At 40.5% G+C, this 24,839-nt stretch overlaps 1 protein-coding gene across 1 annotated transcript; it reads left to right on the top strand.

Annotated features, from left to right (window-relative positions):
• Positions 1-958: 958 nt before the first annotated feature.
• LOC117043222 (cytochrome P450 2K6-like) lies at positions 959-23,540 on the top strand. The gene is given in 9 exon segments (XM_033142685.1): positions 959-1,137; positions 5,328-5,509; positions 6,709-6,857; positions 7,197-7,357; positions 8,939-9,112; positions 12,853-13,000; positions 19,548-19,732; positions 20,807-20,948; positions 22,983-23,540. Coding segments are annotated over 9 exon segments (1,467 nt in total). The 5' UTR covers positions 959-999; the 3' UTR covers positions 23,171-23,540.
• The last annotated feature ends 1,299 nt before the right edge of the window (positions 23,541-24,839 follow it).

Genomic DNA, 24,839 nt, shown 5'->3' with positions numbered 1-24,839 from the left:
TCTGGGTAGGTTAAGGCTTCCCTCATCAATGTAATTCTGACCTGGTTACCTCAAAAACAAAAATGGGTGAATGTGTCAAATTCAAATCAAAACTTAAATCTCCACAAGAGGAAAAACACGAAACTCAAAACTTTCTCTGCCTAGCTACTGCTGTGAGAGGTAAGAGGGAGCTAATCCATTTTACACTGGAGTCAGTGGAAGTCACCATGTTCTCACCAGGAAATAGAAAAAAGTCTGCTTTGAATCTCTCTACTCTGTTAAGAAAATCTAGTCACACCCACTAAAATACTTTGAATTTTGTCTTAACTGGGCCACATAACCTTTGTAGAAATGGATTTGGGCCCCATGAGAGGAGTACTGTTTAGTTATTATCCTTCCTTGCTCATATTGTTGCATGTCATATGCGCTAATGTATACAAAGATATACCCTAATGCCACCATGTTAAACAGTTTCAGGATGAGAATGAATAAAAACTATGCAAAAAAGAAAAATATTTGTGAGTGTTTCAATGGGAGAAATTTCGGGGAATACTGGACACTTTCAAACTAAAATGTAGTTGTCCCTAACTAAAGTTGAATAATTTCATCTGCAAATAATTCCATAATGCTGCTCTCTACTCCCAGTGTTCCAAACTAAATTTACAGATAATCCTGGGTGTTGAGTTCCCAGTCTTCAAGTGCCATTTGAATCTGTTCTGGGAAGCTTTAGTTTCTGCAAGTAAGAACCACTCACTTGAGTAATCATTAAACTGAAAGGCAAACCAGCTTTGAATAGTTGTGGAGAAGAAAACAAAATTGGAGTGCCAAAGTGGGACAATATTTACTGGATGGTTTAATGATTTTCTAGAGACAGTACCTAGGATAATATATATGCAGTTGCAAGACATTGTCCTTGACCAAACTACACTGTAGCTTTCATTATAACCACTGCAAAAAAATTGCTCGCTGAAGCAAAATGATTGGACAGAGCCGATTCCAGCGTTGTTTCTCTTTATCCTTATGATTTCCTTTGTTTTGAAACTGGGCACTTTCTGGAACAAGAGCTCCCAAAAACTTCCACCAGGACCAAGGCCTTTACCTCTCATTGGGAATCTCCACATCATGGATCTGAAGAGACCTTACAGAACCATGTTAAAGGTAAAGCTTCCCAGTTCTTCCCATGGCAGGGCTAAAGGGAACTGGGGCAGTCCAGCCAGATGTGTGGGGTAGAAAGAATAATAATACATTTTATTCTTTTAGAGCCTATAAATCTTATCTCCCTTTGTGTGCTACAGAACCTGCTCTTATCTTTCCCAATAATTAGTCATAGGAACTAGTTGCAATTTATAACTGGTAATTTGAACAAGATGTCTGGTGTCAAATCACATTTGACTCTCCCTCCATTTTCAATGATGCAAAAGGGCAGGTGCAAACCTTGGCCTAGCTCAGCCTCCTCCTTGAGCCTATCTTTGTGGTTTACTGAGCATTCACACCCAAATATTTGTGCTGTCGCAACTGAGTAATCATCATCATTATATTATTTAATAATTCGTTATTATTTATACCCCACCCATTGGCTGGGTTTCCCCAGCCACTCATAGTGGCTCCCAACAGATTAATAACACGATAACATTTTTCCAAGAGATCGGCTTTCTCAACATACAATTTAATATAATCTTTAAATGACTTCCAATTTCTCTCTCTCTCCATTTCACTTATCCCCTTTAGTTCCTCATATTTTGATGCCAACTTATAATATGTCAATATTTTTGATTGCCAATCCTCTTTAACTGGTACTCTTTGTGATTTCCAATTTTTTGCTATTAATAGCCTTGCTGAAACTGTTAGCATACATAATTATAAGTCTGTCTTTTGCCAGGATATTCTTGCCATCATACCTAAAGAAATGTCTCTGCATTTTTCTTAAATGAATATTTGATCATTTTCTTTAATTCTTTTATATCATCTCCCAAAACTTTTTGATTTCCTCACAATACCACCACACGTGCATATAAGTGCCTGTTTCTTTTTTTACAGCCCCAACATTGGTTATTCATGGTTTTTATACATTTTGGCCAGCTTGACTGGTGTCAGATGCCACCTGTATTGCATCTTTAATAAGTTTTTCTTTGATATCATAGTTCCGGGTGTCAGATGGCTATCCCCCCTCCATAGATTTTCCCAATTTTCCAACATAATTGGTTTTCCCAAATCCTGCCCCCATTTTATCATAACTTCCTTAACTTGCTCGTTTCTGTCTCCATTTTAGCAATATGTAATCTAAATATTTTATATGGCCTTTTTCCTTATCCAATAATATTTCTTCTAATTTGATTTTTCTTTTTCAAATCTAATTTTTTTTATCTTCATGAAATCTCTGATTGATTTGAAAATATTGTAGCCAACTACTTAGATATTTTTTGATTGCATCATAGTCTTTTAACTTTAGTTCACCTTCCTTTCTTCTAATAATTTTTATAAGTTGGCCAATTTACATCCATATTTCATTTTTTTTTACACTCACAACCTCCAAGGGGGATAGCCACCAGGGTGTTTTTGGTTTCAAGGTATCTTTTATATTTAACCAATTCTATGAAGTGATTTTCTTATGATGTTATTCATAAAGACATTTTGTTTGTTTATTTTTTCTTTCATAAGATACCAGTTGCCATCCAAAGCCTAGCCCCATCGCTCTCCATGTAATAAGTCGTTGTTCTTTAGTTCCATCCCTTCCTTAATCCATGATAACGCTGCCGGCATCGTGGTAGAGCTCTAGGTCTGGTAGCCCAAACCCACCTCTTTTCCTTATGATCAATTAAATTTTTATGTTTAATTCGGGGCTTCTTACCATTCCATATAAATTTAGAGATATCTTTCTTCCAATCCTTAAAATACCCCGTCCCTCCTAACAATGGTAAATTTTAGAATAGATAAATCATTTTAGATAATACCCACATTTTGACAATTGAAATTCTACCTAATAATGAAATTTTTAATTTAGACCATATTTCCAATTTATTTCTTATTTGTTTTCATTTTTCCAGATAATTTTCTTGTACCAAATCGATGCCTTTGGTAGTCATTTGAATGCCTAAATACTTTATTTTCTTTGAAATTTTTAGCCCCGAAAGTTCTTATAGTTCTCTCTTTTCTCTATCTTCCATGTTTTTCACAAGCATGTTTGTTTTATCATAATTGATTTTCAAGCCTGCCAGTTCACCATATTCATTTATTTTGTTTAATGCATTTGGTATACTATTTAGAGGATCTTCCGTTGTTATGAGTATATCATCGGCAAAGGCCTTAATCTTATGTTTCTTTTTCCCTATCACCACCCCCTTTATTTTATCATCCTCTCTTATATTTTTTAACAAGATTTCTAAAACAATTATAAAGAGGACGGTGATAGGGGGCAACCTTGCCGTGTCCCTCTATTTATGTTTATACTTTCTGTTAATTTGTTATTTATTATTAGCCTTGCTTTTTGACTCTCATATATAGCCTTGATTGCCCTTTCAAAATTTTCTCCTAGTTTTATTTCTTTTAATACTCTCCTCATAAACTGCCACAAGACCCTGTCAAATGCCTTTTCTGCGTCTAATGACAGTATTGCGGCTTGTTTTCCTCTGTTATTTTCTAGGCATTCCATTATATTTATTATATTTATTATATTTTCCTTAGCTTGTCTTCCTTTTACAAAGCCTACTTGGTCTTTATGTATTAAATCATCTAATGTATTACTTAATCTATTAGCTAAAATTTTAGCAAAAATTTTGTAGTCACAATTTAACAGCGATATTGGCCTATAATTTTTAGGCAGTTCTAAATCAGCATTCTTTTTCGGTATTAGCGTTATCAGTGCCTCTTTCCACGATGTTGGTATTCCTCCATTCGTAAGACTGTTATTCATTAACTCTTTCAATGGTGGCAGTATAATTTCCTCTAAACTCCTGTAGTATTCAATTGGTAGCCCATCTGGTCCTGGTGCTTTCCCTTTCTTCATTTCTTTAATTGTTTGCTTTATTTCTATTAGGGTAATTTCATAATAACTTTTTCTAATGTTAATTCCGGTAATTTGTACTTTAACAGAAACTCATCAATATCTCTATACCGTATCACTTCTTTTTGATATAATAATTTATAATATTCTTCAAAGATTTTCATAATTTCATTAGTTTTTTCTATAATTGGGATATAGAAAAAACAAACAGATATAAGGGCATGCAGTTAGAAAAAAGGATGATATAAATGCTGTATTGGGAAGGCTGAGAAGCAACAGTGGGAGAGGGAGGGGAACTAGGGAGGGTGGGAGGTAAAGGAAATGAAAGTATATGTGATGTATGGTGTATGTTTTGTTTATGTAATTTTTAATGTGAATTTTCTTTGACAATGTAAGGTATAAATTTAAATACAGTAAAAAAGTTTTAAAAAGTTTAATAACACGATAAAACATGAAACATTAAAGACTTCCCCAAAACAGACAGCTTCAGGTGTCTGCTAAAATCAGATCATCCTCATCCTAGAGGTGTGCCTAGAGTTGTTCAGCAACCACCCGCTCAATCACCTTGCCCAAGAATGGAAGATTTGAGACTGGGTGAAAGTTGGCCATATTGGCCAGGTCCAAAGATATTTTTATTTTTATTTTTAAATAAGCGATTTTAAAACCATCTCTTTCAGTGGGTCTGCAAAGGCTCCTTAACAGAGGGAAGCATTCACCAACTTGCAGAGCTTTTATGAGCCAGGATGGGTAAGGATCAAGGAAACAGGTGGTCAGTTTCACTCGTCCAAGCAGCCTGTCCACATCCTTGGAGGTAACAGATTGGAATTCCTGAAATCAAGAACTCTCTCGCCCCGGCGCTGCTCCCACAATGAAGTCTCCTGAACTGGGTGAAAGGGCTGAGCTGCTGTATCATGAGTCCAGCAACTGTTACTGCTACAGCTATTAGTAGCAAATGTCTTGAAGAGCATTGTGGCATAGACCATTCTCTTTTACTTTATCATTATGTTATTTGGATTCTGTTTTGCTGGGTGATTTGGAAAGATACAAGAAGGGGGTTCATTCCACAAAATTACTATGCTTAAGTCATATGTTTTCAGCTCAGTCCATGGCACTATAAAATGGAAGAAATTTCTACCAAGTTCAATAGCAGTTATTTTTTTAAAAAACTGAAAATACTCTTACAGTCAAACTGTGCTACTAGATTCTGTGGAATGTATAAAATAGTCTTTACTCTTAGGTAAATGTGCAAGCTAATGCGGTCTTGGTTCTGCCACAGATGATTTACATCAATATATTCTTTTGGTATGCCAGAACTCTGTTTCTCACTTTTTCTTCTGTTGACTTCCAGTTGTCAAAGCAGTATGGCCCTGTCTTCAGCATCCAAATGGGACCCCGGAAAACTGTGGTGTTGACAGGATATGAGACAGTAAAGGAGGCTCTTGTTAATCAGGCAGACGCATTTGCAGACAGGCCCATCGTTCCAGTGTTTCAAGAGCTTGGAAAAGGCTTTGGTGAGGCACTTCCCTTTCTGTTGGAACTGGCAATGCTTGCAAACACACACTGCTCCCGCCAGGTGTACACAATCTGTTCCCAAGAAATGGTTCAAAAGAAGAGTGTTTGCAAAGCAAGTCAGCGAAATCCATTGTTTCCTGTGGGGAAAATCCTTGTGAATATTTCAGCCAACATTGACAGAGTATCTGCAGGCATTAGACTGAGAATGTGTCACAGAAAGTGTCACATGTGGATTTCTGCAGATCAAGTTAAAATTTTAAAAAGAATAGACCAGGCCAGGTTGTGTGTGTGTGTGTGTGTGTTTTGTCTTGACTTTCAGTGGAGTAAGGAAAAGGAAAAGGAAAAGGAAAAGGAAAAGGGACCCCTGACCATTAGGTCCAGTCGTGGACAACTCTGGGGTTGCAGCGCTCATCTCACTTTATTGGCCGAAGGAGCCAGCGTACAGCTTCTGGGTCATGTGGCCAGCATGACTAAGCCACTTCTGGTGAACCAGAGCAGCACACGGAAATGCCGTTTACCTTCCCGCTGGAGTGTTACCTATTTCTACTTGCACTTTGACATGCTTTTGAACTGCTAGGTGGGCAGGAGCTGGGACTGAGCAACAGGAGCTCACCCTGTCGCAGGGATTCGAACTGCCGACCTTCTGATCAGCAAGCCCTAGACTCTGTGGTTTAACCCACAGTGCCACCGTGGATCAGTGGGGCTCTATTGAAGAAACAAACATGGAGAACATTTAAAGCAAACCTTTCCCATTCCCACGTTCATCCCAGCAGTCATATTGTAGAACCGGAGTAGAATGGGACAGGAGAATGTAATAGTAGTCACATGTGAATTGTGAATAACAGTAATGCCACACACCAAGGGGAAACTGACTGAACATTTTCTGCCCCAACCTATACAGAGAGGAAACATGAAGGAGGCATAATGTCCACCCATGGATTACAAAGTAACAAGCTGAGTTCTGCTGGAATGCCTGAGATGTACAAACCACCCTCTATGTAACCACTTTGTAATGCAGAATATTGATCATTGTGTTCTCAGGTCATGCTTTGATTGCACATCTACCAGCTACTTTGTCAAAGCTCAGAAGTCTGAGTCTGAATGGGAGAATAGCTGGGATCCATTCTCAGTTCCATGGAAGAAATGCAGAAGATAATTTATTGATTTTTTTGTACAATGGCCATGCAGACATGAAACTTTTCTTCCCATCTCTGCAGGTAAATTATGTCTAATGGTGAGAACTGGAAAGTGATGCGACGGTTTGCTATAAGCACATTGCGGGACTACGGAATGGGAAAGAGGACCTTAGAGGAAAGAATTGTTGAGGAATGCAGTGTCCTGATAAAGAAATTTGAATCTTATGAAGGTCGGTTGGTGTTTTCCTCTGGTGCATAGCTACACTACCATAGTTTAAAGGTGCCAAGACTATTGCGTTACGTTGTGTTACTTCCAGAAGCACAGATCCCAGGGTTCCCTATATTTCGTCTGTTCCTGTAGTGTGCAGATTGTACTCCAATAACTCCTGTGACTTCCAAGCATATTTTAGGCGAGCTATGGCCACATCCAGCAGCAATTAGAATCAGTTTCTTTGATAAATGAGGTCTACACATAGGTAAGCTGCCAGTGGGGACTTAAGGCAACAAAGAGCAGACTTAAAAACAATGCCCTTTACATATTTTTGTTTAACTGTCATATTTATGTATAGGAAAGCCGTTTGAGACAACCACAATTATGAATGCAGCTGTTGCCAATATGATAGTGGCCATACTACTAGACAAACGATTTGATTATGAAGATCCCACATACATAAGACTTCTGAAGTTGGTCAATGAAAATGTCCAGCTTCTTGGAAGCTCTTCAGTCACGGTAATCTATTTTCCAATTAAAATGAACAAACAGTTGATTGTAATAACAGTGTATGCAAAGTGGGCAGGGCAATCTGTTTATTGTATATTGTTCAGGATTCACTACAAAACACAGAATATTGATATCTTGAGAAACCTGCTGGTGATTCAAAGTATTTAGGAAACTCACACGGCACAGTCATCCCATAACTATCACAAAGTCTCTTTTGCACACACCCTTTCTGGCCTCACTGCCATTGGGACTCCAAGGACAAGGAAGAACAAGTGATAGTTGGTTCCATGGTGGCTCAGAAGGGGCCTCCAAGGGCAGATCTCCCTCTCTGAAGGCGAACCTCCAGAGGAGAACCATTGTAGCCTATTATCCCGCAGTTGCACATAAATTACGCTGCCGTGAGGTACCCCGTCCCCCATTCCAAATGCCATCCAAAAGCTTTGTTTTGTATTTGAATCAATAGTACCAAAGACAGTTGCGGGAATAGAAATGTGCATAAATCGAATTTAAAAAACCGTGAAGTTCCCTAAAATGAGAAGTAATCGACAATAATAAGGATTTTCTGAGAGAAATTAGGCTTAAACAAATTAGAATAAACCACAAAAATAATAATCAAAAAACTTAAGGCTAAAAAAATAAGCTTTAACAAATTAACTAAAGAAACAATCAAAAACCTTAACGAGATGCTACCTACAAAACCTCGTTTCACTGAGATTATCAGTTTCCTCAGAAGGAAATAGGAAGATACTAGACTCAAAATGACCAGAGTTCGAAGGCAAAGGGTAGGAAACCCAAAACTATAAACATTCTAATTCTGGTTAGACTTAAAGGAAGCAAAACATCTGCAACATGTAGATCATAGGAGCTTTTACAGCCCAGTTTTTGAATCCTTTTTAAAAGCTAACACAGCTTAATTTGGATCTCCCCCCCCCCTTTTCAATTTCTGCAGTCTAGGTTTCCAAACCTTTTTTGAAGATGCAGAAGTAGAACTTTTACATTTGGGTCCTCAACCCTTTGCCACTGGGTTTTGTTATTTGCTTCCTTTAAGTCTAACCAGAATTAGAATGTTTATAGTTTTTTTTGTGTATTAAATAAGATATTCTGTCAGCCGGGTAAAGTAATGTTATTGGTCAATTTGAAGAGTACAATCACAATCCACAGCCTGATTGGGTCCCGCCGGAAAGTTTGAATATTATTGGTTCCCGCTAAAATGTATTTTTTCCCTCTGTCCCAATGTGTCTATAAATAGAGCTTTCCCTACCCCCTATTCCCCAGTCTTGTCTTATCCCTTATAATAAAGAGCTGTTCACTAAGAAGTGTTGCTGGACTTATTGCTACCAGAACCCACGACACAACAGTTTTGGGGTGGTTTTTTTTTGTTTTTCTAATTTGTTTCAGCCTAATTTCTCTCAGAAAATCCTTATTATAGTCGATTACTTCTCGTTTCAGGGAATTTCACAGGTTTTTTTATTCGATTTATGCACATTGTTTTGTATTTGGGCAGCCATGCTTTGAGAGACCCAGCTTGAGAGAACTGTACTGAGCTTTCATAATGTCTCTTTTTCTTTTTTCACATTTTTATCCTTTCAGCTGTATAACATGTTTCCTGCTCTTGGTTTTCTCCTGGGGGCTCATAAGACTGTCATTCAAAACAGAGATGAGCTGTTTGCCTTCATAAATGCCACCTTCATAAAACACCTCAGAGATCTGGATGAAAATGACCAGAGGAGCTTCATTGACTCATTTCTTATCCAACAGCAAGAGGTAATGGAGTCTTTTAATTTGTCCCAGAATAAGCGTTGACATTTTCAATTCATGTTTTAAAGACATATTCGCAAGTGAATGCATAAGTAGTAGTCAGAAAATCTCACTTCAGAAGGGACCAACCTGGCATACTTCCTACCATTTCCCAATAGTCAGCCATTGTTAATGTGTTACAGAATTTGCCTCTGCAGGGGCAAAGGTTGCATGCTCTCCAGCATTTCTGGAAAAAAATTCCCTGATCAAGCAAACATGCCAATGGGCTTATATGAATTTCCAGGGGTGGAATTATGGCAGACTGACCATCGGCTGCTGATGCTTCTGCCAAGAGAGATAATTATGTAGTGATAAGAGGTAATCAAGTCATAAATATTGTTGCCAGACTCCCTTTGAATACAAGGTGTGATGGGATAATGCCTCATGTGCTCAGAAGAAGGCATTCTTCACACCAGAGGAGAGAGGAAACTTTGAGGGTGGGAGGCATCTCGGAGCAAGGAAATGACCGCTCCCCACATTAAATAGGGGGTGACGTTTGCGTGGTCGCGTGTAGCCCCCTGAATTCCTGGGTGACACCTGGTAGTTTGGCTGGCTGCACCCTCCTCCAGTAGGGATACCTGGGGTTTCCGCCTACCCAGCTAACTGTCCAATCCCGCCTGGGGGAGGCGTAGCCAAGGGATTGGCCAGGTAAGGGGAGGGACTACCCAGCCCACACAATAGAAAGTGTAGCTTACCAGGAAGCAGCAGCCGGGCTCCGGAGCTTCTCCCACCCTCAACTCCCTCAACTCCCTCAATTAACGCTTACTTTACAGGTTAACCTGTTTTTCCACAGGCACTCAGGCGCTGCTATGCCAAGGCCGCTGTTGAAGGGCCAGAAAGGAATTTCCCTGCATTGGCAGATTTCACCTTTCCTGTAGCAATTCGTCACAACTTTGGCGGTTTCAGGCCTTGGGTGGAATCCTTTAGTCATCTTCCTAAATGGGGGGGGGCGGTGACTCTACGCCCCAAGTGTGGCAGTGATAACAGGGTTCCCCGTTAAAGGGGTATTGGAGGGAGGCATTGTCCATATGCCGAGAGGTTGTCATTGCTCTCCCCCACCAGGGGCGGCAAAATGGGGGGGGCGGGCTCTCTGCTTGAACATATGTTCTCCAGAGCTAGCCCAATGCCCAGACATTCTGGATAACCCTGCAGTTTCCCAGATCCCCGGCTGGGGGCTGGGAAGGATAAATGCCCAATGCCTGAGCCAAGGTCTCCCTACATCTGAATCTTAATAAAGTTGTGGCCAATTTTAATCCCATAGCACGTAATCTTGTGTCATTATTCCGCTCAGGGGTCGCCTGGGGTTTGGGGGACTCCGCCTGTCCACACAAAAACATTGGCCCATTCACTGCACAATCACCCTTAAATTATGGTTTCGGTTCTTTTGACCATTACTAAGATTCGAAATGAATATGAACTGGAGTTTCTGTTTATCAATTAATTAGCACCCAGAAAAGGAAACAGGTGGTTGGGTAATGACAGAGTTCTAACAGGTTGGAAATTATTTCTAAAAGCTTAAACTAATTACTGATGTGTTTGAAAAGTTAAAGCAGATACATAGGCCTTAATTTGCTTTTAACTTTCGATCTACACTACCTGTAAAAAACTTTTCTTCGTGTCTTTCCCGTGTTATGCTGACTGAGAAACAAAAGTGAATTTTATGCATCATAAGGACAGCATAACAGATGCTCAAGTGGGGTGGATGTCCATCATGGCAAAAAACACTGACTCCTTCATTTCTTCTTGAAAATATATGAAAATGCCTTAATGAACAGCTGACACAGTTAAGAGATGAGATGTGCAGAAAGTTTTGGAGAGATATGATCAGAGATGCAATTGCAGAGGAAATAATCTATAGAAGTTTGGAGAGATCAGAGATGCAATTGCAGAGGAAATAATCTATAGAACCTTTGGGGAAAGACTTGGACTTATCCCTGCCTAAATGGAAGGCAACAGCTTTACAGCTGTATGAAGGGGTGAAACAAATGAAATGAGCTGTTGTGAAGCCCGAAGAGATTGATGGAATTATGTTAAAAGATGATTGGAGGTGGCAGAGATTGGATTTAGAAAGAGATATTCTAGTTAACAAATTGAAATGAACAAACGGACAGAAAAAGCCCCTCACCTCATAGGTTTGGAAAATGACTGGAAGAAATTAGAGGGGAAAGCTATTGAAAGCTATTGAGCCTCTGGCAACATTCTTGGAAATAGATGGAAAACCATAGGCTACAGGATGGAAAGGATGGAAAACCATAGGCTACAGGAAATGGGATAGGAAGATGATGTAATGAAATATAATGAAAGCATCAGGTGAGCCTCCCTGGGGAGAGCATTTATCCTCCTACCTCTTAATCACCACAGTTAAGATTCTTCCCTTTTCTTCTTCCTCTCTTTACCCCCCTCAGGCTCCCAGTGGGACAGGCAGATATTACAACCAGCAAGTCTATTGGTATTACTCTTCCTGTTGGACAGTGTGGCTGAAGAGAGTAGCAATCTCCAAAATATGAAGGGCACCACATTGTCTATCTCAGTTTAATGAAACAGTTCCAGATTAATATGTGGTATTTCTGTGTCATTTTAGACTATGAGTAAATATATTAAAGATGTTATGAGATGTCCAACTGAGAACCTTATATGTTAACCTTGATTTCAGATCTCCACAAGTGTTCACCAGAAATGATGCCTTCCATGTATACATTCACATAATTCTGTTGCAGGTTTGTGGGATCAGTCTGCATGATGCCTACGTACGTTCCAGCTTGTGGGGATCTTGTACCCAGTGAGGCTTAATTCTAATGGAGGAATCTATTGTTGAATCCGTCAGACAAGTTTCTTTGTGAGATGAGGGCGATATACGTGTCACCTAAATACTGCCACTAGCTCCTTTGTCTAAACCAGGCATAGGCAAACTCCGGCCCTCAAGATGTACAATTCCCATCACCCCTAGCTAACAGGACCAGTGGTCAAGGATGATGGGAATTGTAGTCCCAAACATCTGGAGTGCCGGACTTTGCCTATGCCTGGTCTAAACCCGGGGTTTGTCAACCTAGTCCCTACCGTCCACTAGTGGGCATTTCAGGATTCTAGTTGGATGCTAGAGGGTTCTACGGCACAAGCTGAATCCACCTTCCATTGAGCACTGGTGGGCGGTAAGGAAGTTTTACCATCAAAAAAGATGCATTAGTGGGCAGTAGGTATAAAAAGGTTGACCACCCCTGGTCTAAATAAAGGCTTTTGGCTGAGGAGTTAAGAACTACTATGAGTATCAGTGAAGGAGCTGGATTGCCAAGCTTCCCAGACCTCCTCTCTTAGATGGTAGATGGAGAACAACAGCTGTGACTATGGAGAAGCAATACTTTTCGGGGTCTTCATGCTGAGCCCCTCCATCATAGGCAGAAAACAAATGTGTCACATTTCACCTAGGCTTCCGTTTACAGCAGAAATACCCGGACGTGTGACGTCATCTTGAGCTTGTTAACCCTATAAGCCCCAAAACCTCACATCGGGTTGTATATATGTGTAAATAAGCCCTCTTTCATCATGATGTCATAGTCTGGAAAACCTGGAATCTTTCACTGTTCGGCGATTGGGGTGATGTGCAATGATACTTTGGATCATCGGGTCCTGTCAAGCATTCATTTTTATCTTTGCACGTGAAGTTTTCTCACTCCATTCGTTTTAACCAGTTCATACTCTTTGCAACCCAGGAGGAGAAGAAGAACAAGACCAATGCATATTTCCACAACGGAAACATAAAAAGTGTTGTGGCCGAATTATTTGGTGCTGCCCTGGATACCACTTCTACCACATTGCGCTGGGGACTTTTACTAATGATGAAATATCCTGAAATTCAGAGTGAGTGCTTTTCATTGGGTTGGCTCCCATTATTCTGAGATAGCTTAATACCAGTTATATGTAACTATTAGAGATGGAAAATATTTATAATTTTCATTTATATATACATATATTACAGCATTCATAAGTTTAACATTTCAACTCTTTCTGTGGTTCTTTACATTTCGTTTCATTTTCCTGCATACTCCAAATTATCTCAACATATTCTTTTAGATATATATTGCCGTATATATCCCATAAATATACTGAAACTGCAGGTTTTTACATTTTACATTTTTACATTAATCCTGCCAATGTCTTACTATGTTTACAGTTTGTTTGTAGATACAGTACTCAACAAACCATTTCCATTCCCTTCTTTTTTAAAAAAAAACAAACTGGTTATCTTGATTTACTATTCTCATGGTAAGTTTCACCATTTCTGCATAGTCAATTAACTTCTGTATCCATTCTTCTCTTGTTGGGACCTCTTCTTCCTCCAATTTTTACGCAAATAACATTCTTGCAGCTGTGGTTACTAACATAAATAAATTTATATACTGTTTAGGTAGTTCTGATCCCAAAATTCCCAAAAGAAAAGCTTCTGGTTTTTTTAAAAAAAGCTTAAGCATCTTTTCAGTTCATTATATATCATTTCCCAGTAAGCTTTAACCTTATTACTGTTGTTGTTCAGTCGTTCAGTCGTGTCCGACTCTTCGTGACCCCATGGACCAGAGCACGCCAGGCACGCCTATCCTTCACTGCCTCTCGCAGTTTGGCCAAACTCATGTTAGTAGCTTTGAGAACACTGTCCAACCATCTCATCCTCTGTCATCCCCTTCTCCTTGTGCCCTCCATCTTTCCCAACATCAGGGTCTTTTCCAGGGAGTCTTCGCTTCTCATAAGGTGGCCAAAGTACTGGAGCCTCAACTTCAGGATCTGTCCTTCTAGTGAGCACTCAGGGCTGATTTCTTTCAGAATGGATAGCTTTGATCTTCTTGCAGTCCATGGGACTCTCAAGAGTCTCCTCCAGCACCATAATTCAAAAGCATCAATTCTTCGGCGATCAGCCTTCTTTATGGTCCAGCTCTCACTTCCGTACATTACTACTGGGAAAACCATAGTTTTAACTATACGGACCTTTGTCGGCAAGGTGATGTCTCTGCTTTTTAAGATGCTGTCTAGGTTTGTCATTGCTTTTCTCCCAAGAAGCAGGCGTCTTCTAATTTCGTGACTGCTGTCACCATCTGCAGTGATCATGGAACCCAAGAAAGTGAAATCTCTCACTGCCTCCATTTCTTCCCCTTCTATTTGCCAGGAGGTGATGGGACCAGTGGCCATGATTTTAGTTTTTTTGATGTTGAGCTTCAGACCATATTTTGTGCTCTCCTCTTTCACCCTCATTAAAAGGTTCTTTAATTCTTCCTCACTTTCTGCCATCAAGGTAGTATCATCAGCATATCTGAGGTTGTTGATATTTTTTCCGGCAATCTTAATTCCGGTTTGGGATTCATCCAGCCCAGCATTTCGCATGATGAATTCTGCATATAAGTTAAATAAGCATACTCCTTTCCCAATTTTGAACCAGTCAGTTGTTCCATATCCAGTTCAAACTGTAGCTTCTTGTCCCACATAGAGATTACTCAGGAGACAAATGAGGTGATCCGGCACTCCCATTTCTTTAAGAACTTGCCATAGTTTGCTGTGGTCGACACAGTCAAATGCTTTTGCGTAGTCAATGAAGCAGAAGTAGATGTTTTTCTGGAACTCTCTAGCTTTCTCCATAATCCAGCGCATGTTTGCAATTTGGTCTCTGGTTCCTCTGCCCCTTCGAAATCCAGCTTGCACTTCTGGGAGTTCTCGGTCCACATACTGCTTAAGCCTGCCTTGTAGAATTTTAAGCATAACCTTGCTAGCGTGTGAAATGAGTGCAATTGTGCGGTAGTTGGAGCATTCTTTGGCACTGCCCTTCTTTGGGATTGGGATGTAGACTGATCTTCTCCAATCCTCTGGCCACTGCTGAGTTTTCCAAACTTGCTGGCATATTGAGTGTAGCACCTTAACAGCATCATCTTTTAAAAATTTTAAATAGTTCAGCTAGAATATCACTGGCCTTGTTGTTAGCAAGGCTTTCTAAGGCCCATTTGACTTCACTCTCCAGGATGTCTGGCTCAAGGTCAGCAACCACATTACCTGGGGTGTATGAGACCTCCATATCTTTCTGGTATAATTCTTCTGGGTATTCTTGCCACCTATTCTTCATGTCTTCTGCTTTTGTTAGGTCCTTTCCACTTTTGTCCTTAATTGTGGTAATCTTTGTACGAAATGTTCCTTTCATATCTCCAATTTTCTTGAACAAATCTCTGGTTTTCCCATTCTGTTATTTTCCTCTATTTCTTTGCATTGCTCGTTTAGAAAGGCCCTCTTGTCTCTCCTTGCTATTCTTTGGAAATCTGCATTCAATTTCCTGTATCTTTCACGATCTCCCTCGCATTTTGCTTGTCTCTCCCCCGCTATTTGTAAGGCCTCATTGGACAGCCACTTTGCTCTCTTGCATTTCTTTTTCATTGGGATGGTTTTCGTTGCTGTCTCCTGTATAATGTTACGAGCCTCCATCCACAGTTCTTCAGGCACTCTATCCACCAAATCTAAATCCTTAAACCTGTTCTTCACTTCAACTGTGTATTTATAAGGAATTTGATTTAGATTGTATCTTACTGGCCCAGTGGTTTTTCCTACTTTCTTCAGTTTAAGCTGGAATTTTGCTATAAGAAGCTGATGATCTGAGCCACAGTCAGCTCCAGGTCTTGTTTTTGCTGAGTGTATAGAGCTTCTCCATCTTTGGCTGCAGAGAATATAATCAATCTGATTTCGATGTTGCCCATCTGGTGATGTCCATGTGTAGATTCGTCTCTTGTGTTGTTTGAAAAGAGTGTTTGTGATGACCAGCTTTTTTCATATGTGGTGGTCTAGTAATAAGGTTTGGTTATCACAAACCTTATTACTAGACCACCACATATGAAAAAGGTACTTTATTTCTCTTTTCGTTTCCAGCACATATTCAATTTGGGTTTATACATTTGAGCCAATCTATTAGGTGTTAGGTACCATTTATATAACATTTTCATATGTTCAGGGCCGTGTTCAGAAAGTGGTGGTGGGGGATGAGTGTTCAGACCCCTGGGCTCTCACTTGTGGGGTGCCTCAGGGTTCTGTCCTCTCCCCCATGCTTTTTAATATCTATATGAAGCCGCTGGGAGAGATCATCAGGGGGTTTGGGTTGGGTGTTCATCAATATGCAGATGACACCCAGCTCTACCTCTCTTTTAAATCAGAACCAGTGAAGGCGGTGAAGGTCCTGTGTGTGTGCCTGGAGGCTGTTGGAGGATGGATGGCGGCTAACAGATTGAGGTTGAATCCTGACAAGACAGAAGTACTGTTTTTGGGGGACAGGAGGCGGGCGGGTGTGGGGGACTCCCTGGTCCTGAATGGGGTAACTGTGCCCCTGAAGGACCAGGTGCGCAGCCTGGGAGTCATTTTGGACTCACAGCTGTCCATGGAAGCGCAGGTTAATTCTGTGTCCAGGGCGGCTGTCTACCAGCTCCATCTGGTACGCAGGCTGAGACCCTACCTGCCCGCAGACTGTCTTGTCAGAGTGATGCATGCTCTGGTTATCTCCCGCTTGGACTACTGCAATGCGCTCTACGTGGGGCTACCTTTGAAGGTGACCCGGAAACTGCAATTAATCCAGAATGCGGCAGCTAGACTGGTGACTGGGAGTGGCCGCCGGGACAACATAACACCGGTCCTGAGAGATCTGCATTGGCTCCCAGTACGTTTCCGAGCACAATTCAAAGTGTTGGTGTTGACCTTTAAAGCCCTAAACGGCCTCGGTCCTGTATACCTGAAGGAGCGTCTCCACCCCCAACCTTCTGGCGGTTCCCTCACTGCGAGAAGCAAAACTACAGGGAACCAGGCAGAGGGCCTTCTCGGTAGTGGCGCCCGCCCTGTGGAACGCCCTCCCGTCAGAAGTCAAGGGAATAAACAACTACCTGACATTCAGAAAACACCTAAAGGCAGCCCTGTTTAGGGAAGTTTTTAATTTGTGACTCTGTATTGTATTTTGGTATTTGTTGGAGGCCGCCCAGAGTGGCTGGGGAGACCCGGCCAGATGGGCGGGGTATAAATAATAAATTATTATTATATTATTATTTATTATTATTATTATTATTATTATTATTTTTCATATAGTTTTCTCTTAAACTATAACATTCTGTAAATTTTATATCCATGCTCGATAAACTTTCCTATGCATTCATTGGTCCAGAGTATCATTGGAGATTTCACTTGTTCATCCTTTGTCTCCTATTCTAATAACATCTTATACATTTTGGATATGACTTTAACATTACAGTTTAACAGGTCTCTTTCTAGTTGTTATGCTTGTTTCCCAACCCCCAACCCAATACCCCTTTTAAATACTTCATTCAAATGATGATATTGTAACCATGTTGATTACATCTCAGGTTTTTATACTTATCCCATACTCTATATATTTTTTCCTGATTATATGGTTTGTAAAACCTTTATGTACTTTCACCTTTTCATTCCTGAAGTAAGCGTGCCAACCGAAAATATAATCGTGACCTTCCAAATCTAAAATATGTGGATTATTCAATAGCAATCACTCTTTCAAACAGTACAGACAAGGTGCTTCATAACATAATCTCATATGCGGCCCTCTCTCTTTCGCATCTATCAATATTTTATATTTTATTCTTATTCTTTCCCTTGCCGGATAGCCTATATTTAGAAATATCTTTTTGCCATTTGTTCAAACCATCTGTCTTGCTGATCACTGGTATTGATTGAAACACTCTATGACATATTAAATATCTTTTGGATGACAGGTCTAATGATATTACACAGGCAGTGGCAAAGATTATCATGCTAGAGACAAAACAAAATGGCCGCCTCAGTAACTCTTTCTTGTGTGGTTGGCTAATTTCACTGTATTTTGTTCTGAAAGTGCTCTATGTGGGGTTTTTTTTGGGGGGGGGGTTATTGGGTTGTTTTTATTTTGATTATGTATTTTGTGGTTCTATATTTTGATTTAATCTGTGAACCTCTGGATATAGGGTGGTATATAAATTCAGATAATAATAATAATAATAATAATCATCATCATCATCATTAAAATATCCTCAGTGATACATTCATTTTAATGGTTGACACCCTACCCAGTAACGAAAGTTTCATTCTACTCCATATTTACAAATTTATTTTAATATCTTTCCAGGTTTTTAAATAATTATCCTTATACAAATTTATTTCTTTGCTCTTAACCACACACCCAGATATTTAATCTTCTTTTCACTCTTTAAGCTTGATAAACTTTGTAATTTATTTTTACTCTCATCATTCATATTTTTTACCAGGAATTTGGTTTTATCTTTATTAATTTTAAGACCTGCTATTTCTATTTTTTTTAAAAATCTCTTCCAGTGCCTTCATAATTGACTTTATTGGTTCCTCAACAAATAGCACCATGTTGTTTGCAAAAGCTTTTAATTTATTATTTTATATTTTTATAATATATATATATTATATTTCTATTGTCACTTCCCGCTTTTCTTCCTTTATTTTCTTGATTACATCAAATTCTTTGTGCCAAAACTGTTATAAACTAGATAACCCTGTCTAGTTCCTTTAGTTTTTACAATTCTCAGTCAATACATTATTTACTAATTGATCCGTATATATTGCCTTCGCTCCTTTTATAAAAGTGTCTCCACAAACCATATATTCCAAAGCCTTAAAGATATAAAGTCCCAGGAAAGTTCCTCAGAGTCTAAAAACATTAAAGCTGCCTGTTTTTCATTTCTCACTACTAAATATTCTATTATATCAATTAATATCTTTCATTTGTCTTCCCAGCAAAAATCCAGCCTGATCTTGATGGATTACCTTTTTTAATACAGTTTTCAACCTATTAACTAATATGGGGCTAATACTTCAGGATATTCCCAGCAGTAATATTTTATAATCATCCTGGATACATTTCTCTCCCTCAGTATATCAGGTTATTGCCCAAAATGTTTGTTTGTCCTGTTTAAAAATACCTTTGTCAAATTCTAGAGATTAAATTTGTGACTCCAGGTCAGGGGTCAGCAAACTTTTTCAGCAGGGGGCCGGTCCACTGTCCCTCAGACCTTGAGGGGGGCCGGACTATATTTTTTTTGGGGGGGGGGGTGGAGAACGAATTCCTATGCCCCACAAATAACCCAGAGATGCATTTTAAATAAAAGGACACATTCTACTCATGTAAAAACTTGACAGGCCCCACAAATAACCCAGAGATGCATTTTAAATAAAAGGACACATTCTACTCATGTAAAAACACACTGATTCCCAGACCATCCGCAGGCTGGATTTAGAATGCGATTGGGCTGGATCCGGGCCCTGGGCCTTAGTTTGCCTACCCATGGTCCAGGGAATCGGAGAACTCAGAGATTAATATTTTGAGAGACCAAAGTCAAAGAAATACAGGTAATCTTGTTTCCCCCAGTAAAGGTCCAAGAAGAAATTGCGAAGGTTATTGGATCTTCTCAGCCAAGGATTGAACACCGGACAAAAATGCCTTATACAGATGCAGTGGTCCATGAGATCCAGAGATTTGCCAACATCGTCCCAATCGTCCTGCCACATGCCACGACTACAGATGTTACCCTCAATGGTTACTTCATTTCAAAGGTGATCAGTTTGACTGAATTACTGTCTACTAGTCACAGTATAACGGACACAGGTGGCGCTGTGGGTTAAATCACAGAGCCTAGGGCTTGCCGATCAGAAGGTCGACGGTATGAATCCCCACGATGGGGTCAGCTCCCGTTGCTCGGTCCCTGCTCCTGCCAACCTAGCAGTTCAAAAGCACACAATGGAAGAAGATAAATAGGTACTACTCTGGTGGGAACGTAAACACCGTTTCCATGCACTGCTCTGGTTCTCCAGAAGCAGCTTAGTCATGCTGGCCACATGACCCAGAAGCTATACGCCGGCTCCTTTGGCCAGAAAGCGAGATGAGCGCCGCAACCCCAGAGTCGTCCGTGACTGGACCTAACAGTCAGGGGTCCCTTTACCTTTAGTCACAATATATTTTAAGGTTTTCCTGGGAATAAGCCCCATGGACTTCAGCGTGGATAACATCTGTGCAGACTTGTATAGCATTCCACTGTAAGCAAGCAATCTACCCTTTGGAAGCTGTCAGGCATCAGCTTTAACCCATTAAACAGATCTCAATCGGAAGGAGCACAAGGTTGGGAAATAAACCTTTTCTGGTGGGCGATCATGGTTTCAATCAATCACTTTATTTCAGCTTTAAGCTCATATAAAACAATACTAAGACAAATACAAACATTAAATTTAAAAATTAATGACAATAAAAGCCATAATAAGGATACAAAATTAAATGTGGGAATTATAAGGAAATTTCACTTTCCAAACAGCAGACCATTACGTCGTTTATATGTCGGAACAGAAGTTAAATTTTTTGCCATTTGAAGAGTTACATACTGATCTGTATCTTGCAATAAGAAAACAAGATAAAAGTCTGCCGGGTGCCCAGGATATTTATGGATTAATGGTAACAATAAGTTCTTCCAAAGGACATTGAAGCACTATATGTTTAAGTGTTTCGATCGATCTATTATCACAGGAACATAATCATGGTTTATACGTTAAAGTTTTTCAAACTAAAGACATTTCTCAGATGAACTCAAATCTCATTACTCCTGCAAACCCAGAGGCATATTTTCTTTGTTTTTGCAGGGGACATACATCATAATATTGCTGTCCTCTGTGCTGCATGATGAATCTCAGTGGGAGAAACCACATAAATTCTATCCTGAGCATTTTCTCAACTCTGAAGGAAAATTCGTAAAGAGAGATGCTTTCATGCCTTTCTCCGCAGGTAACTCCCCACCTCACCCTACCCCCGCCTTTTGTGTATACCTGCACAGTGTGTGCTTAGTCAATGGGATTTTTACGTGCCTGGAATGTAACCGATTGTGCAAAGGAAAGAATCAGATCAGTTGCCGTGGCTATTTCTGCCACCAGATCTGGCCACCATTGCCCTGCAATGTTGCTCACCAGGGAATGTGGCCCTCAGGCTGAAAGAAACACACCCCCACCCCTGGTATTCAGCATTGCAGGATGTCTCGTGTTGGGAGTTCCTAATTATTTTAAGATGTTATTTTATCTCTGGATTTTAGTCTGCTTCAAAGTAAAAGGTTTGGCGCCATCCTCGCCGGTCAGGAGAAACCTCGTGTCCGAGGTTTCTCCGCCGTTGCGGGGGAAGGGGGTGTCGAGACTGCGCCTCGACCCCCCAAAAACACCAGGTGGAGAGTCCTGGTGCCATGGGATCCGGCAGGCCCCCCAGGGCGCCTCCCTTGCTCTCCGGTTTGCCCTAGTAAGGGCAGCCGTGACGAGCGAGGTTGAAGGCGTGGGGGCTGTGGGTCTATCGCTAGCCCCGTAGCGGGAAGTAGTGGTACCGACGGGGGAGAGCGCCAAATTCTTCAGAAATTCGGTCAATTGGACTCTGTAAGTACCGATTGGGATAAAAATACGAAAATTGATTTTAAATTCGGAAAGTTTCGGGAACTCTAAAAACGGAAGTCGGTTCCCTTAACGTTGAAAAAAGTGGAAGCAGTGTAACTTTGAATTCCGAAGCAATTTATTGACTTTGTAAATAGGAAATTTCTGAAGCTTATAAGATATATTGCACTCTCTTGGAAATAATATTTGGACTGCATAAGCTTGTTGGATTTTAAGGACTTTATTGACTTTACTGACCTTATGGACTTTATGGTTTTTATTGACTTTATGGATTTTTATGGATTTTGAGGATGCCCAAAAGGAAATGGACTAAAGATTTCAAACTCAAAGTTTTGGAACTTTTGTGCAAGTTAACGGAAGGAATTAATCAGCTAAACCAGCTAACGGGGACAGTACCAGCTGTGGACTTAGCTGTGCAGGAAAAAGAATTTAGGACCTTTTGTGAGAGCTATAAGGAAAACTACAATGAAGAGAAGAAAATCCGAGGAAAAAATGGTGGATTCAACCCGTCGAGGAAAGAAGGAAAAACAAGGAGGCAGAAAACATCAAGAAGAAAAAATGGGAAAACTGTAGGAAAAAAAGAATGTCCGGCGGAAGGCAGTACGGACTTTGGTTGTTGAAAAACTCTCAAGGACATATGAGATAAGAATGGAGTACAAGCCAGTTTCCCAGGACTCTGGAATTTCGGTTTTTGAAAGGGTAGGGGTGGGTTGAAAAACTTATGAACTTTGTTGAAATTCTTTTGTTACTATGGTACGACATATGGAACGGTAATGGACAATGATATGGTCTTAAAATGAATGGTGAATAAAGGGGGGAAGAAAGTAAATTTAATTTTAATTAGGCTGTTGTAATAGATTGGGGAATAAATAATGGAAGCTTAGAAATACAATGAGTGTGGAGGATAGTTAAAAAATGAGGAAATGGATTTGCAATATGGAAAAGTATTTTGTAAGAAATAATATTAAATGTAAGAAAGAGAGGAAATATTATGGGGATTAATCAGTAATAACTGTAAATTAGGTTTAAGGTTGGAGTCAACGGGCGGGAGTCGGGGAAGTCCGTGGGGTTAAGATGATATGCGTATTAGAATTGATTAAATTGGCAAATCATAACTGTTCACCCTAGTGAGAGGGGGGTTTATTTGGTATGCTCCTCTTGGTGAGAGAAAAATTTAATCATGTATTGTAATTTGATGGTAATTTGGTTATAATTGGGAAAGTCTAATAAATATTATTTGTAAAAAAAAGTAAAAGTAAAAGGTGAGTCCTTTAAAAGATGCCCCGTGGATACAGAGTACACATGTTCCACAGGGCCTCTCGCCCTGTATTTGTGAGGTTAGTAAGCAACTGCTAAACCCAGTTTCTCTGCTGCCTGTGCTTCCTTACAGGTCGGAGAGCATGTTTAGGTGAGACTCTTGCCAAAATGGAGCTCTTCCTCTTCTTCACAAGTCTCCTGCAGAAATTCACCTTCCAGCCACCCCCTGGAACATCTCAAGAAGACCTGGACCTTACTCCTGCTGTTGGGCTAACAACATCGCCTATGCCCTACCAGCTCTGCGCTCTGCCACGTTTCTAAGACTCACAAGTTCTTGGGTTGCTTAGCCTACCTGTGTTGGCAATGCAAGCCTTTTTTAAAACACCCCTGTTTGGGTTGAGTAGCCTACTGGTGGAATTGGCGCCTGCTTTGTCACAAATAGCATTGGAGTTTCATGTATTCCCATGTTAACATATACCATCAAATATCTTGAAGCATCATATTCCCAAGTAGATGTGCAGAGAATTGTGACCAAGACGAAAAAGTGTCTGGAAACCATGCCTTATGAGAAATGGTTGAGGAAGCTGGTATGTTAACTCCTGTGGCTGCAATGTATTCGGATTCTGAACTGTATTTGTTGTTGCCAGCAGGGCCGGCGTGTGCATTTAGGCGAACTAGGCAGTTGCCTAGGGCGCCGAAATGGAGGGGGCGCTGGCCAGCCTGCCCGCCGCCTGGTGCCGCTCCGCCAGCGGCAGAGTGGCGGAGGAGGGGGAGCCGCCCGAAATTGGGCTTCTCCGCAGGGCCGGTGCTAGGGATTGGCCGTGGCGGGCACCCGAAGGTGATCTCGCCTAGGGCACAAAAAACCCTAGCACCGGCCCTGGTTGTCAGGCAACGGCTTTGTTTCCTCCTGGTTCTTTAAAAGTCTGTCATAATAGATGTGGCCACTGGGTTTCCTTTTGGCATCTCCATACTGTCAAATAGTTCATTGACTTTCTGCGTCTGGCTTAGAATAACAACCATCTTCCATCTTCTCCCTGTATCTGAATGAATGGGTAGCTGAAGGCTTGCCTCATCAATGGAATTCTGACTGGTTACATCAAAAACAAAAATGGGTGAAACTGTCAAATTCAAAATCAACTTAAATCTCCAACACGAAAAAACCAACTCAAAACCTTCTCTGCCAGCTACTGTGAGAGGTAAGACGGAGCTAATCCATTTTACACTGGAGTCAGTGGAAGTCACCATGGTCTCACTAGGACAGGGGTCTGCAACCTTTAAGACAAAAAGAGCCACTTGGACCCGTTTCCGAAGGGGGAAAAAGAAACTGGGAGCCGCAAAACATTGCGACATTTAAAACAATATAACACTACATTTTATTTTAAAAATCTGATTTAAATATAAAAAATCCGATTTAAATTAAAAAAATTGATTTTTTTTTTAAATCATTCATTTTTATCCACCCTGGGGACCACTACCAGGTCACAACCTGATCCAAGGTGGGTTGCAACAGCATACAAATATTTGATTTGTTGTTGTTTTAAAAAATGAGTCCTCAACTGCACACTTGTGTTAAATGTTTGTCCCATGTCTAATTGAAGACTGCTGGCTTTTACAATAATGTTAGTGTCTTTTACCCTTAATATTCCAGACCAGAGGCTATGCTCACCTCTTCCAACCTCCTCTCTAAATAAAGCACAGAATTGCACCAGAGAAGCCTGTGATGTTTGTGCTGACTTGCATACAGGTGGCTGTAGTAGTTCATAGTGTTCAAACCTTTTTAGGGGAGTTCCCTGCCCCCTTAATGACAATGGCGATAGATTTTGCACATGAACACAGATCCAAGTTAGGACCTCTCTTCCACGCCAACAGGTGCTTTGTCAAGGCTCCCCTAACACACACTCAGGACAGAGGAAAAACTGCAACCTTTTGGGGCGTCATTTTCCTACCCATGTCTCTGTGAGAACCAGCCCTTTATTCTGCCTCCGTAGTA

The sequence above is a fragment of the Lacerta agilis genome, chromosome 3, assembly GCF_009819535.1.
Source record: "Lacerta agilis isolate rLacAgi1 chromosome 3, rLacAgi1.pri, whole genome shotgun sequence".
NCBI classification, from domain to species: Eukaryota; Metazoa; Chordata; class Lepidosauria; order Squamata; family Lacertidae; genus Lacerta; species Lacerta agilis.
Note: the sequence above shows the minus strand (reverse complement) of the source record. Positions and strands in the feature narration are given on the sequence as shown.